General features: G+C 39.1%; 1 protein-coding gene across 1 annotated transcript; it reads left to right on the top strand.

Moving 5' to 3' along the window:
* The first annotated feature begins 3,839 nt into the window (after positions 1-3,839).
* On the top strand, positions 3,840-15,189 carry tmem184ba (transmembrane protein 184ba). Its single transcript, XM_079260959.1, has 8 exons — positions 3,840-4,160; positions 5,739-5,972; positions 6,608-6,773; positions 10,356-10,446; positions 10,618-10,785; positions 11,000-11,169; positions 11,311-11,505; positions 13,233-15,189. Exons 2-8 carry the CDS (start codon positions 5,739-5,741, stop codon positions 13,460-13,462), a joined length of 1,254 nt encoding a protein of 417 aa, XP_079117085.1. The 5' UTR covers positions 3,840-4,160; the 3' UTR covers positions 13,463-15,189.
* Positions 15,190-16,731: the final 1,542 nt, after the last annotated feature.

Raw genomic sequence — 16,731 nt, 5'->3', positions numbered from 1 at the left:
ATACATTCATTTCTGCCCCTGTACCAATAGATTTTGGTACTTTTTGTAGTACTGTTCCTACATGTTCAGTGTAAACAAACCACAACCTGCTGTTTAACGCTATTATAGCATAGTTTCTTTGTCAGACCCCAGTCTCCGCTGTCTTCACCGTACATTTGCAAGGATGCTCTGCTGCTCCCAAGCCAAAAATAAAGCAAACACAAGAACATGTTTGCCACACATGCTCTGACCTAAATTGGCCACCACTTTATGTTACATGTAGATAATAAAGTAGTTGAGATCTCCCTTTTTAAAGCATTTTTTCCTAAACAGTCACATTTATAACCAGTGAGGTTTTTTTTTGTTTTTTTTTTGTGAAACACTCAATAGTATAAATACTATATTTGAATAAGGAAACAATACTGTAGAAACTGGAGCTAAAATGGATTAGCAGCTGATGTTTGCAGTGTACGTATGGTTGTCATGCTGGAGGATGGAGTTGGATCCCAGATTCTGGACAAATATTTCATTACTATACTTCTGTCTAGTTAGGTCCGTCTCAAAACAAGAGCGAATACTGACAGGAGAACCCTACGGGGCATTTCGGCTTGGTTTTTGGGGGGCACTATCTAAATGTTTAGTTATCTTCCTCATTCCACAGACTTGTAAGTCTTGCAAGTTATACCTCTTTGTAAAAGTGACACCAACTGTTGTTAAAAATAGGAGAAATAATCAACCAAATGCAAATTTTTAGACTTTTTGTGATAAATATATATGTCCAAGCTAGGACAACAAACTTAAGTGATACAAATGGGATTTCTGTGTTCATAGAACCCCAACAACTAATCAGATCTGAGTGACAACCAAAGAAAAAAAAAGGTTAACTTGGGGATGTGAATGTAGCCTGATTACATGCAGTTCAAACCAATTTCAGAACAATGAGAGTAACCACCACAGCTTTAAGTGGAATGGTCTCACATATGTTCCCATGTATGATAAAAGGGCATGTCTGTCTGTTTTACACTTCCAATATGAATTTCCTTTACTCAGTTTAAGTTTACTGGAAATTTGTACTTTGTGAAGCTGAAGTATTGGTCCCAGTGATTAACTAAAAGATGTTTTTCCTTCTTCTTCTTCTTTTTTGTTTCTTTGTTTCTCTTGGTTCAGTAACTGAAGGGCATCAAATACCCCTTACTTATGGTTGAATGAAATTATAAATGAATGAACGATGAGACAGAAGAGGCGCAAGAAGAGGCGGAAGCAGCATTGGATGCCCTTTGTGGGATGAGGGGCATACGTGTCCAATTGCAGTGAGAGCATGCCCAGTGTTAAAGCTTGCTGAGATGATGAGATGAAAATTAGTGAGATCAGAGAAAGGAAAAATAATAAAACAAAGCAAAAGATGACAAAAAATACAAATAAAAACAAACTAAAACCCAAACTGGAACTATTTTTCAGATTGTGGGGAGGTGGACGAAACATGATCATCTTCATATTGTCTCAGAGGGGCTTTCACAATACAACTTTAAAAGTAAAATGTAAAAATAAAAAAATAAATACAAAACAAAGAAAATACCCCAAAATGACTAAATTTGAATTAATGTGTGGTTTACACATGTGGTTAATGGAAAAAACTAAACTAGCTAATATCTGAAAGCTGAATGTGCTGCTTCTGGTGTTTATTATAACTGAATGTTATCAAGTTTGGAGATGTCTGCAAAAACAACACTGTTTCCAGGCCTTAATAAAAAACCACAAAAGAATCCAGAAATGTGGTCCATGGAGAGGATCAGAGGCAACGTGAGAGTCTGCAGCGAATCAGTGGATAGAAGTGAGGCTGCTTTTTGTCAGTAAACTTGTCTGTGTTATTGTCTTTGTATTTATTTTGCATTCAGCTTTTCTTTAGAGAGTATGAGGAGAAGAAAGATGGAAGTGGAGAAATTTGTGAATTATAAAAGAAAATAAGTAACCCTAATGAGAAAAACTTCAGCATATGTCTTACGTTAAGGTGAGATAGAAAATATATTTATTGAATGTGAAACATGGAGGAAAAGTGAGACTTATAAGAGCAGAAGTCAGTCTAAAAGGAGGATTGTTTATGACATGACATGACATGGCATGACATGACATGACATGACATGACATGACATGACATGACATGACATGACATGACATGACATGACATGACATGATATGACATATGATATGATATGATATGATATGATATGATATGATATGATATGATATGATATGATATGATATGATATGATAAAGCCTTAGTCCAGCTTGTAACTCCAGGTATGAAAAGACTTGAGAAAGTTAGATCTTGGAAGTCAGCAAGTCTGGTGTTACATTTGTATTTTTTGCTTCATTCCCAGTTTGTATGACATGTAAATGTGTAGATACCTTTTGCCAGAATGTGACAGATTGATTAGAGATGGAGCTGGAAAAGAAGAGTACGTTTTACCTCCTGACATACCTGGGACAGAAAGTGACAGGACATTTTATGAGAAACCTTTAGAGTCTGCCAGGTGTGTGGATTTTGATGATCACTCTGGCAGGCAATGACAGAGAAGTCCTTGTAAATACATCCAAAGTACAAACCCAAGTGTGTCAGGCTGGATGGATGTCAGTAGATGGTGATGACAGATGTCCTGTACATTTCTTTACCATGCTTCAACTTTATTACTATGACAAGTGTGTATATTTTCTGATTCAATAAAAATGTACACAACCTCCTCAGGCCTGTTCTCGTGTTTTACTTGATTCCACTGTTATTACTCATAGTTTTTCATGCAGGATATTTATTATTTTGGTTTATTAATATTCCTTTTAGAAAAGTAAACTTTTATTTTCTACATTTGAAAGTTATTTCTTTAGTATTCAGTTATTTGTTTGTTTTTAATGTTTTATGTTTGGTCAGTTTTAGTCACTGTAAAGTCCTCGCCCGTGATGCTTCATAATTTCCAAATATGGGTCTTCCTTTCATTAGCTTGCATAACTGAATCACTGATATATATTTTTAGATGTCATTCAAAGAAATATTACACAATAATGAATTTGATTATGTGTCTATACAAGAATCCAGGAATAATATGTATGATTACATATCTCCAAAGGAAGGATCCTTTTTAAACAATGAGTAATTTGTAGATAATATGCATGTATTTCAACTTAAAAGATTTAACTTACATGTTCTGTTTTATTGCCACCATAATAAATAATGCTTACCTTAAAACTTCAATGGCCCCTTGTAACCATAGAATTTATGAAAAACATGTGCGCTTTTCCAATATGAAAATAATTAAATATTTGGAAAATATCAACAGAGGGGCGTCAAAGTCCTTCAGAACTATATTTATTTCTTTGTTTGTTCATTTCATGTAATGTTCAGTTTAACTTTACATTGTTATAAATTAACAAATAGGCACAGATCGAAGATTAAATCTTGTATGATCTGCGCCATAAAGTACCTTTCGAATAATAAAAATAAATTGAGTTGACTTAACCAAATTAGATTACATATAAACATATAAACTATAAATAGAGCTCTGAAGAGTTTGTTTTTGTTAGTGACAGGAAGTCCTAATAAAATAGCGATGCATTTGCTAGGTGTGTGTGTGTGTGTGTGTGTGTGTCTGTGTGTGTATGTGGGAACAGTTTGTACATCATTCTCATGCATCGCCTCTGCGAATCCCAGAATAAAAACTGCGCAAACTCACTGCTGTCTGGACATAAACTCCGCCCCTTTCCGGGTCAACAATGGTAATCGATGTGTGATTGGCTGAGGCGGCTCGTCCTTGCGAAGTGGGCGGGGCCGCTGTGATCTGGCGTTAATCCGACAAGGATTGGTTTTACAGCAAAGCTGTGAACGAATGGCGAGGTGTAGTCGTGAAAACCGCTTTAACTTGGGAACCAGCGACTTTAAACATTAAGAATGGAACTGGGGAGAAATATAGGTATAGTTAATACGTTTTATGATATGAGAGTCAAAGTTTAGAGGTGAGTTTATTTGGGGGGTACGCGGTCCGTAGGGTAATCAACATGGATGTCCTGGTAGCAACGACACTGAGGAGGAATTAAAGACCATTTCTGGGTTGTTGTAATCAAGGAGAGTTTTTCTGGTGAAACTGAGAAGTTGTTTTGTTTTTTGTTTTTTAACCCAGGGGCCAATTCGCCAGGTGAGTTTTGTGCCATAAATATCACAACTTACCATTATTCTCACTACTTTACCTAACAGTAAAAGTGTTGTGCTAACTTTAGAGTATTTGAATCATGTTGTTTGTGGCTCATTTCAAAGTTTAGCACGAATTATCTACATTTTCTAACTTCTTAAACCAGATTTAATCATCACATCATCATAAATCATTGAGGTAACATGAAGTCAAAACAAAGAAAAACAGTTAGAAAACCACAACTTTAAGGATTGTGCTACCACCAATAATATTATTCAGTGTTGTTAATTACCATCACACCCAGTCTGTTCCCAAGTGCCCCCTTCCATCTGTTGCTTTATTCCTGACCTCCTGTATCATTCCTGTCCCCGGTGTGTGTGTGTGTATGTGTATGTGAGCCCACACACACTGACGACCTTTGTTGCTTTCCAAATGAAACTCACAGATGTCCTTTTGCCTCAGCACAGCATCATTTCATTGACCGTGGTATTGTGTACGTGGCTGCTGATGCCTCCACTTCTGGCTGACATGTGGATCTGCTGATCCCCCGCAAACTAATACAAATGACCTGCTGCCTCTTTCTTTATTTCACACACACACACACACACACACACACACAATCAGGGGGATCCTACCTCATCTCAGTATGCCGGATACATTAAATTGAATTTGTGTTTTAAAAAAACTAAATGGTGGCGTGTGTGTCCGTGCATCTGGGAGTTAGTGAGGCAATGTATCATTCTGTTATTGTCTGATTTGTTTGTTCCCTTTGTGATATGACCTGTGATTGTCCTGCTACCCAGAAATACAAGACTTTATGTTAAACTTAAGGGAACCATCTGTCTGTCTCAGTGAACACTAATGCTATTCTTGTTATTCCTTATCTGTAATTATCATTTACAGCCTGTTCTGCCTCCATAAAATCATGATCCATGTTCATTTCTGGAACAATTACACCCTGAGAACATAGCTATGTAATCCTGAAGACATCAGCCGGCTGGCGCTTGTGTGATACATCTCTCCTCAGCCACCGGAAATGTTATTTGGGAGCTGTGGGTGATGGATTCAGCCATGAAAATCACAGCTTTGTTCACATCTACTTAAACTCAATCACTCTCATGGGCTGTTGTTGTTTTGATCACTAATCAGACATACACCACAGCTGGATAGTGCACCCCTTTACAAATCCTTTCACGTCCAGTTGGTAAGCTTATGTTTTGTTCATATCACTTAAATCCAAAGCTAGAGGGGAGATTTCTTTGTTGTCTGATCATGGTCAAAAGGCATGCAGGGTGATATAGAAACTTGCAAAAATCAATATCAGATACCACTGTGTTGTGCAAAAGGTGAACACACACATTTCAGTCAGTGTGTCTGTTTATTGTCTGTCTTCCCGTCTCAGATTAAACATTGCATTGATAACAGCGAGCATTTGATCTGTAATCCAGGTCGATGACTGCTGGTTGCAGTGCGTGTTCATACCTCAGGGATTGGGTCACTGTTTTAAAAGACGCTCACACATGCAGTGACAGGTCTGTCTCGCCAGTGCTTGTGAATGTTTGACAGATTCTGTTTCACTTCCAGATGTTAAGGCTGTGGAGGCGAGACGTGCCGCTCTCAGAGAGGCTGGGTGAGGCCTCTCCTCTTGTCAGGGCTCCCGGCCCCCCACTCACCACAGTCCCAATGGGACCCAATATATCATGGCTCTCGGAAGCCCCGCTGCTGGTCCCGGACCAGCCAACTTTTCTGATGACTCCAGCGGCGCAGGCGGTATCTGGCTTCTTCGTCTGGACTGCACTCATCCTCACCTGCCACCAGGTATCGCTTCCCAGCAGCAAGGGAGGATAAATGATGAGACCTTCAGTAATACTTTTACTCCGTAGTGATTTATCTAGCTGTCTGGAGGTATCGATGTTGAGACTGAACTGAGCAGACTGCTTTTTTTTTGTTGTGTGAGCATGTAAATAATACAGGCAGGTTTGTGTGCTGTATTAAACATAAGTGAGGTGATCCTACAAATACACACATCTGAGAAGTGTTGCTTGGCAACATCCCGAGGCAGATGTTTGTGATACAGAAGCTGAACTCAAACACAAATACAAAAGTAGAATTTGTGAATAGATGAAAACTTGTAATTGTTATGAATGAAACCTGATCATGTTTTTGTCTTTAATGGACTTCTGTTAGATGCTGACAGGCAATGTGTTGACAGCGAATTTGTCAGACAGGCAAACAAACAGACACATATGTGATTTAATTTTCATTTTGACTTTTCAAATCTTGTTTTAAAGCCTAGAAAAACTACAACAATAAATTCACTGCTGTATTCCTCTCCATTTAAGCACATTATTACAGATTTATTAGATTAGAAGAAGGGCTTTGTGTTATAAAATATATTCTTTTTCAAGCGGTTTCAGTTTGTCAATGTTTAAAATGTTTTTTCTGTGTCCTAGATCTACATGCACTTACGTTTCTATAGCTCGCCTAGAGAGCAGCGCCACATCGTGCGGATCCTCTTCATTGTTCCCATCTATGCCTTTGATTCCTGGCTCAGCCTCCTCTTCTTCACCAATGATCAGTACTATGTGTACTTTGATACCGTCAGGGACTGCTACGAGGGTGAGGATGCTGTCTAGTTTTTATTCAGTACATGCAGAAGGTCCAGACTGTCGTCATTTGTCCAGATGTTTCTCATAAATGCACTCATCAGATAAAACTTACTTTTTACCTCTTAATGAACAATATTTTTTCTTTCTTAAATGTATTATCTGCTACTGGGCACGGTCCAGTGCAAGCAGAAAAATCCCTTTATTCTGTCCCTACCTTTAGAACACAGGAGTCAAACTCCAGTCCTCATTGGCCGGCATCCTGCAGGTTTTTGTTGTTTCCATGCTCCAACACACCTGACTGATATGAATAAATTGGTTGACATGAAGTTGCTGGATCCATTTGATTTGAATCAGGTTTGCTGATAGAGGAAAATGATGAAAAGCTGCTGGATACTGTCCTCGAGGACTGGCGTTTGGCACCCCTGCTTTAGAAAGTGAATTTCAAAACTTCTTTATTCAGAAAAAAAAGAATAATTTTTCTGACAGTGAATCTGCTTCCAGAAACCTCATTAGTTGAGTTTGATTTATCATCAGACATTTTTTTTCATGGCTTTTTTTCTTGTTCATACCAAACCTGTGTGACTTCAGGACTGCTGAAGGTAGTAATTTATATGAGTGGATGAAATGCTGTCCAAATCTTTCTGTGTGATGAATTCATGGTGCAAAGTACGCGACCACCTCCACTCTTTACTCATCAGTTAGTTGTCACAGTAAGGACAGAAATAGTCTAATCAATGCGACACTCTGCATCACATCCTGTGTCGGTGATGTCACAGGCTTTTTGAATGTGGACCAGAGGACGCTCTATGTATGGTTCTGCTTCTGGCAGGAAGCACAGCAGATATGGCGCTCACCACACACCTCTTCATACAGATGGATAATCTCCTACTTTTTTTCCCCGCCTCCTGCTGTTGTTTTTTTTTTTTCCTCACTCTTCCCCCGCACTTTTGTCCTTCCACTTCTTCCTCTCGTCCCTCCTTCTCTTCTGCCTCCTGTTTGTCCTCTTCTTCTTAAAATGGGCCCGAGCCCTGCCCGGATCTTCTCCTTGGCAACTTGTTGCATGGCAACTGCGTGCGCAAATCTTCCTCATCAACCAAAACCAACTGCATCAGATAATGAGTTCTTCTCAACCAAGCTCGCTGCAAAGTTCCTGTTCTCATTGTATGCAGGCCTACTGTATCACCGTGGCAACTAGTGCTACAGACAGGCATCCTTGGGGAGCAATGAAAGTACATAATGGTAAACAGCTGAGTGAGCTCCTCAAAGCAGATCGACCAGTGCTCGTCACTCTGCTTGGAAGACGTGTTTTTATTGGAACAGAAAAGACATTCATGGTATCTTGTTACCTGCTGTCTGACATGCCTCTGATGTCAGACAGAAGCAGGTGACACGGAGTTGCAGAGGGTGTGGGTTGTGTAATAACAGAGTGACCATGGAAAATGTACCGGCTCGGCAGCAGAGAGCTGACGTAACAAGGATCACTGCCAGCAGCACTACTACCGTTGTGCTCATATGTATTCATACGCTTTCATTAAAGAAAAGGCTGAATTTACAACAGTCACTCAAATAACTGGAGACTTAAAAAAGGAACAATGAATAAAAATTTGCAAAAATATAATTTAGTAATATAAGACACTGTTTTTTTTTTTCATTTAATTGAATTGAAGAAAGAAAGAAAAAAACAAACAAACAAATGTGTCCTGGACAAATTAGAGCACTTTTCTGTTGAACAGTGGGACAAAATATCTGTCAACAGGTGCAGAAGTCTGACTGAGAGGAACAGAAAACACCTGACTGTAGCGGAAACATTAAAGGATTGTTTAACTAAATATTAGTTTATGAGTGATGTAATATGTAAATAAATTATCTTATTCTTTTGCTTCTTAAAAAAATATTTCTATGGAACCAGAATTAGAAAATAATGTAATGATTTTCATAAAATTTTTATCTATTATTACTTTAGTCAAGTTCAGCTTATTTTACAGGCAGCTGTTTTTTTTTTTTCCTTCTTTAATGAAAGGGTATGAATAAATATGAGCACAACTGTAAGATCTGCTATAAGATCACAGCGGTCATACGCCCTGCTGAATCATCTCACACACTCCAACGCCGCCTTTTCACTCATTCATAGCACACACCGTCCCTCCTTTTAAGTCACAGCCATATCCATCCTGAGAGGAACATTACACACGTAAACACAAGGATAGGAAGTTCCTCAGGAGTTAGCAGGATTAGCCTAGTTGTGTTTTTCATGAGCTTCTTGATCGTCACCTCCGTCTCAGTGAAGCAGAGGAGAGAGATAATCTATAGGTCACAAGAGACAGCTGGGTTTTATTCAGCTAGGAAATTATGCACACGTTCTTTATCATGCCGAGTGGGGCCTGATCACACACTAACCCATGAGGATTTGACATCCACATTGAAAATGTTTGTTCAGGAGTAAAACATATAATTAGGGTTAAGATTAGAATAGGATTAGATTAGAGGAACGGGGAAGTAAGGAGTAACCAGTACACTGTACGTGTTCTATTTAGCTTAATTCCTGTCTCCATGTTTTGCTTGTTAACATAGTTTTAACACAAACATGCATGTCCTGAACATTTCTGTTTGGGTTCTCCATTTTATGATTTGAGGTGATTTCCTAGTACAGTTTCTGGACCTTTCTAAAGAGAACGATTTGTTCTTGTCAAATAAAGCTTTAGTGAACGAGTGTCGCACCAAACAAATTGTCTTTCTAGGATTTCTTAAGCCGAATGATCCGCGAGTGAGACAGCATTGTCTGTAAATTCTCTCTCACGTCATGGTCTCATCATGCTTCTGCTCTGGGACAGAAAGTGACATCACAGTTATCAGTAATCACATCATCAGCGTTGTTCCTCCTCTTCCATCTGGCACACACCGACCTCACTCCAATGACCAAAATGTTCATGAAGTGTATCCTTGTTTACGTCATATCTCAGCAGAAACACATGGTATGACCAGAAAATATACTCATCGTAAACGTTTTACTGTTAAATCCTGATTTGTTCTGACATCTGATGTAAATAACCAACTATGATGCTTTTTATTATTATTGTTGCCAGTCGATGTTTAAACAAACTACAGTGACTCAAGGCGACATGGTCTTTTATTTAGTGACCGCCTGGGTTTGTGTGTGATGGACTAATTCTAAGTGATTTATTATTATTATTACTATGTTTTCCATTCTGCTGTGTGACCATTTCTCAAGTTTCTGAAAGCAGTGTTGATGTTTTTATACCCAGCATATGTTTGTAGAGGTATAATGTACACAACTGTTCTACAACAGTACACTGGATGCGCCTTATTCATGTTGCATTTTCACGTCTTGCTGGGAGTAAGCAAGTGAGTAATTGCTCGTTTCCATTTTACTGGCTCAGTTTCAGGGTCGCTGCGTTGTGGTTGTTCGCAATGCTGTCATGTGTTTCAAGAACCTTTGAACAGAATAAAGCTCTAAAACAATATTTACCCCTAATTGTTGCAGAGATAAACATGACATGAAGATACATCACATATATGTAGAGTAAATGTATTCAACTTTTTTTTTTTTTCCTCCTTGTTTTTTTTTCTCCAGCATTTGTAATTTACAACTTCCTGAGTTTGTGCTACGAATATCTGGGGGGAGAGAGCGCCATCATGGCAGAGATCCGCGGGAAACCAATAGAGTAAGTTTCAGATTTGCTCAGCTAGAGTTTCACCTTATAAAGATGTGATTCCAGCCCAGCGTAAAACAAGGTCACCTCATTTCTAGGCACATTAGGTTTTCTTTGAGGCTTGCAGGTTTGGCAGCATTAAAAGTGTTAACGCTATTTAAATCCTGTGTTTGACTATTTCAGGTCCAGCTGTATGTACGGTACCTGCTGTCTGAGAGGAAAGGCCTACTCTATAGGCTTCCTGCGATTTTGCAAGCAGGCCACGTTGCAGTTCTGTGTGGTCAAACCACTCATGGCTGTCATCACAGTCATCCTGCAGGCTTATGGCAAATACAAAGACGGAGACTTCAAGTGAGTAGCCTGAGGAGGTCTAAGCGCCAGCTACTAAACATGTTGCCATTTCTGGGTTAAATAATATGTAATTCAAGTTGCTGGTGATAGAATATAGTCGAAGTTCAGGTCATCTCTCTGACTTTAAGTAGAAATTTAGCTTTTAGCAAATCCTGATAAGTGATGACAAATAAAGCAAAACCAGTACCACTAACTCTCTGACCTGTCCCTGCAGCGTTGCCAGCGGATACCTGTATGCGACCATCATCTACAACATCTCAGTCAGCTTATCTCTGTACGCCCTCTTCCTCTTCTACTTCGCCACCAGGGAGCTGCTCAACCCTTACAGCCCTATGCTCAAGTTCTTCATGGTCAAGTCCGTCATTTTTCTCTCCTTCTGGCAGGGTATGCCTTCTCCACGTATCACACTCTTACATCTGTTCGGAAACTTAAGTAATCGCCACTGAGAAAGCGTCTTTATGTAACTTTTGCTTCTTAAAACTAAAACCCTGTGGGTCTAAGTCCTGTCTTATTATTTGTGCTCAGGCATGCTGCTAGCCATCCTGGAGAAGTGCGGGGCCATTCCTCAGATTAACTCTTCAGAGGTGTCTGTCGGCGAGGGCACGGTTGCCGCCGGTTACCAGAACTTTATCATTTGCATCGAGATGTTTTTTGCGGCACTGGCCCTGCGTCACGCCTTCACATATAAAGTCTACATGGACAAGAGCCTTGATGCTCGAGGTGAGAAAATCAGCACAAGAAACTAGGAAAGGTTGGATGCTTTCTAACACAACACTAATGTTTACTAGGGCTGGGCGATTAATCGGATTTTAATCTCAATTACCATCTGGGTTTTCAACAATCATAAAAATAAAAGGGTGCGATTATTTTTCTCTTTGCAGTTTCCTCTCCTGCTGTCTTCAATTGCTAATCGAGCGTCTCTGGCATTGAAGCGCTGTGCTGTAAACTCCTCCCACAGCCGCTTTGGTTTTGTTCAGCCATCTTGGCGAGTTTCTCGCTAAATCTAGCGACTTTTATTGTTAAAAGCGACTAGCGACAAATATAGCAACTTTTACTGGAGTTATTAGAGACTTTTCTGGTGTTTTGGCGACTGACTTGAAGGCACATATTGTTCTGCAGTTACTGTAAGGAAGGAGCAGCGGGAGCCTCTCCCGTCCTAAAGCCCTCCCAGGCGGCCAGTCTCAGTCGACTCCGGCTGCAGGTCGATGTAGAATAACTGCAGTAGGTTGTGGAAGTTCACTCCAACATAGGTTATACCATTGTCAGTGAGAACTGGCTGCATTATTTTCACATACATAGTTCAGCGAGTTAAATCACTGTAATATCTCTCTGTTACGGGGCGTTACCATAGCAACACGTTAATCAGCTAGTTCAGATCTTTTAACAGGTGAATGAGAGAAACGCGCTGCAGCCTGACAGCGGTTGTTTGGCATAAAACGTACATCGAGGCCAACGTAAAATAGTTCCTATATAAGCGGAAAAGCGGATTTAACAACTCAGAACCGTGCGTTAGACGGTTATAATGTGCGACACGGAGACGAGAACACCACGACGCGCAGCGTTGTTTAAAATACTGGATAAATGTGTTAAATAATCGAGATCTCAATTTCAGTCAAAATAATTGTGATTATAATTTTTGTCATAATCGAGCAGCCCTAATGTTTACTTATAATCTTGTATTTCCCTCTGTCTCTATGGTCTTTTTCTCCTTCGCTTCATTTCTGCCCCCCCACCCCACAACACTTCATTTATGTTTGTCATTTTCCTGTTTGTATGGATCTGTCTTCATGTGTGTTTTATCTCCTTTGCTGCTCCATAAAGGACCTGTTCTTACATATGGAGAATTTGGTAGGTTTCACACAGGTGATGGTCACCACCACCCCCCTGCTACCTACATCATACATTGTCTGAGTTCAGTTATATTCATAGTTTTAAGCCACTTTCTGTTCCCATTTTTTCTGCTAAGCCTCTTATTCAGTTGTGTTTTTTGGTGGTGTGTTTTTTTTTTCTCCTCGCTTTCTGTTTTCACATCCCTTTAAATCTCTGAACCGTTTTCTCTTCTTACCTCGATTTATATCCTCTCTTTGTCCCACCCGCTGTTCCTGCATAATTCCTGCCTTTCCATCATGTCTCTCTCATCCATTCCTTCTTTTGTCCTGTTTTAACACTCTGTAAATCACTGTTGCCCCTTCCTTTTCTCCTTTTTTCTTAGTTTTTTTGTCCTTGCATTAAATCAGTCCTCTTCCCCCTCTCTTTTCACTCTGTTGTCTGCACTCTCCACTTCCTTCCCTCTTCTTCGCCCTTTTTTTTCCCCTTCTCTCATAAATCCAACCTTTCAGTGTTTATCTTTCCTCTTCTTTTTTTTTTTTTTTTTTTTTTTTGATCGACTTAATTCTGTTTCTGTCAAAGATTTATAGCGTTGAACTCCGTCTTGTCATCCGTTTCAGGCCGCTGCGCCCCGATGAAGAGCATCTCCAGTAGCCTAAAGGAAACGATGAACCCAGGGGACATGGTCCAGGACGCCATCCACAACTTCTCCCCAGCCTACCAGCAGTACACCCAGCAATCCACGTTGGAGCAGGGGGCGCCGCCGCCTGTCTTCCGCACGCACAGCACCGTCGGCGCCCGCGGTGACACGGAGAAAACCCTCCTGCTCAGCTCAGATGATGAATTTTAGAGCGGGCGCTCGCCTTCCTTTGTCCAGCCGGTTCTCATCGATGTTGTATTGTTGTTGTTGTGTTTTCTGGGACTGCAAGGGCCTTCATAAGCATTACTGCACCCACATTACCCAGACGTCTTATTTACTGGGAACACTTGCTGCTGATTTGGTATCAAACTTGGAAAGGTTGAATCAAGTTTGTATATTATAGATCACATGAGACGTTTGGGACAACAGTTTTCCTGCTTGTATAGAAGCTTATTTTTATCTTTCATTCATCAGAAAAATAGGTTAATGTCACTCGCGCAGATCAATGTTGTGATATCAGCGGTGCAGATGAGAGGGAGGTTGAGCAGCTTATAGATTATACAGTTCATCTGCTCCAGTGGGCAGCAAGAGTGAAGAGTGGCAGCGGCGGCAGAGCCGGTCAGGGTTACACTGGTGTAATTGGGGCGTTATTTGAATGAGCAGGATTAAAGCTTGCGCTGGTTCACTCTGTCAGAATTCGGCAGGGCACAATGTAGATTAAATGGATTGAATGGGAAAGGAAGGAATATAGGTTAAAGCTCAGTTTAGCTCTGATGTCATTAATGGAGTTACGCCTTTCTATGTTTGTGAAGTCAAATGATAAGAGGACACGGTGCACACACATTTTGTAATTATGTTGTGTGACAGTTTTATAGTAGGTTTATGACAGTTTAGTGTTTATTGTCTGCCCAGACTGAAGTTGGACCAATCAAACTTCACAACCTTGTCTCTCTGATTGGCCCCATTTTTTATTTAAAAAGATCAGACTTTGTTGTCTGCTTTTGTCCCGAAGTCCCCACAGAAGTTTTTCTCCTTTGTGGGATTCAGTATTGTAACGTCATATTTAAGCCTCCACTTTACTACATCAGTTTTGCACAGCTCTCATCCCGTGCTATGAAAGCTACACTCAATACAAGCTCTTATAAATGTGGAAATATCAATCATTCGTTTTGAACTTATAATACATAAAGTTGTTTATTTCGGCTTGACATTTTATTTTTGGACTTTGTGAAATTCCACAATGAACAGCCTGTTTTTTTTTTGTGTTGTTTTTTTTAAACTCATAACAGGAGTTTTTGAGTCATCAGAGTGAGTCATACTGAAAATGTTGAAGTGTGTGTGAAACCACTTTCGCTGCTTTGCTGTAACTCGGTGTGAACACCAGGGGGCCACATGGAGACTGATACAACTTACCCACAAACACACTTCAAGCTGTGTGCACTTACAGAAAATGCAATTTGACTTTTATTTCTCAAATCTTATTGCTGTTTATTTGTTTTCATCAGTAGATACAGAGACGCTCCAACCTTTTTCTGCCTGACATTGACTTATTGGTATAATAGGAGCAGTAGCTTGAATGTCATTTCAAATGCTTTTTTTTTTTTTTTTTTTTTTAATTGTTTGTTTTTGTGGTGGTTGTTGAATTGCAGGGCCAACAAGCAGGTGTTTTTTTTCTTTATGCCTGAAGTTTAAAGGAAAAGCAGACAGTATGTCGATCTTGCCATAAATGCCATAATTCACTCATGCACTCTTTTCTCATATCTTCTAAGCAGTGATGTTCTTTTGTGTGTGTGAGTGTGTGTAGGTTTGAGAAAATGTTATAGACTGTTCTTTTATACAAAGTTTTAAGTGCTATCTACAGGATGAATATTTGAGGAGTGTTGAAGTAGTCGATGCTAAAAAGAGATGTTTTATTTCAACAGCCTTTGGTTTCTAGTCCACTGTACAGGATGCTTCTGTTTTAATGTAAAATGGATATACAGAAGAAATAAATGATATATAGTCTGTATTTAAGTTAACCTCTTGGGCTTTTTGTCTGATTTATGTTTTTTTTCCCCTCACTTAGCACAATAAGTAAAGAACAGGTGGAATTAACAACCTGAATGGTGAAGGTTCAGCGTAGTGAAGCAGTAGATAATGACAGCAAGACTTCTCTCTGGTGGAACGCAGCCGTGTAGCTGTGGGAAATGGATTGTCTTGTTAATCTCAGAAATGGAACGTAAACGGCACAGCGTGTAAGAAGGATGGATATCTACTGGTAAAGATGGGCACAGTTAGGAATGGATGGTGGCTGTCAGTGGTCAAAATTCTTCACTACAGGTAACTCAACACTGTATGTGTAAACGGTCTTTTTCCATGGTCCTTTAAAAGTGTTATTTATCCCAAACTGCTGTATTTGTTCATTCAGTTTCTTAACTGCTTAGTCCAATTCAAGGTCACTGGGATGCTGGAGACGATCCCAGCAGTCACTGGTTGAGAAGCAGGGTACAGACCACCAGTCCATCACAGGGCCTAACAGCGCTCTAGCGTCTATAAAATATAAGCGGATGCTACATTTTAAACCTCTGAGGATTCTCAGTCCACATAGTTTGTCCATTAAGAGACAGCGTAGTAAAATTGGTGGCACAAATATAGTGGCTGCCATGTGGACCCAGCGCTACTACATAAAATGCCTCTTTCTAAGAATAAGTGGCATTTATTAAAGAAAAGTGATAAGATACCTATGGAGGAGTAAAAGTGTCACAATGTATTAATTAAATAATTTAATAATTAATTGATTTATTAAATGTGTTATTCATTTGTTAAAACAATTAAATGTGTCAATTATTTAAAAATATATATATAATTTCACTATTACATGCAATGAATTGTATTTTAATAAATTACTGATATATTTCATTATTTATTTGTACATTTAATTCAAATTTTAAATAGTTAATGACACATGTAATTCATTAATTAATTTTATATTTAATGTTTTAATAAATTACAATACATGACACATTTAAATAATTATCTTTTCAAGTGATACATTGTGGCACTTTTACCCCTCCATAAATACCAATAAAAACCTGTTTTAATAATATATAAAATTTTCAGTGACCTTTGATTTTGTTACACATCACATCTTTGAGTTTTATGCTGTAAGTGTAGCTTTGGAAGCATGTAGTCAGCCTGTAGCTTATTTAAACAGACATACAATCTTTTTTTCCCCTCTATCTCTTTATGTTGATGAGTTAAGACAAAAAACTGTATTTTTCTATTTTGTATGTTATAAACAAACACAAAAAGACTAATCTTGTTCTAGTTTAGAGAGTTTAGCTTTTTCTAATATTTTGACCAGAGAAAAACCCATTTCTTAATGAGTTCTTAACACTAAAGTAAGCATAGTAATAATAGTTTTAATGTAGGAATCAGCTTAAATCCCCTCTGCTTTACCTCTACAGAGCAGAGGATCATGACTGGATTCTTTTTGATTA

This window comes from Telmatherina bonti, assembly GCF_933228915.1.
Source record: "Telmatherina bonti genome assembly, chromosome: 21".
In the NCBI taxonomy this organism is placed as follows: Eukaryota; Metazoa; Chordata; class Actinopteri; order Atheriniformes; family Telmatherinidae; genus Telmatherina; species Telmatherina bonti.
Note: the sequence above shows the minus strand (reverse complement) of the source record. Positions and strands in the feature narration are given on the sequence as shown.

Coding starts and splice junctions, on each gene's coding strand:
- tmem184ba (XM_079260959.1), top strand. CDS start 5,739: ATGTTAAGGCTGTGGAGGCGAGACGTGCCGCTCTCAGAGAGGCTGGGT. Junction 10,447..10,617: donor ATCCGCGGGAAACCAATAGA/GTAAGTTTCAGA, acceptor TGACTATTTCAG/GTCCAGCTGTATGTACGGTA. Junction 10,786..10,999: donor TACAAAGACGGAGACTTCAA/GTGAGTAGCCTG, acceptor CTGTCCCTGCAG/CGTTGCCAGCGGATACCTGT.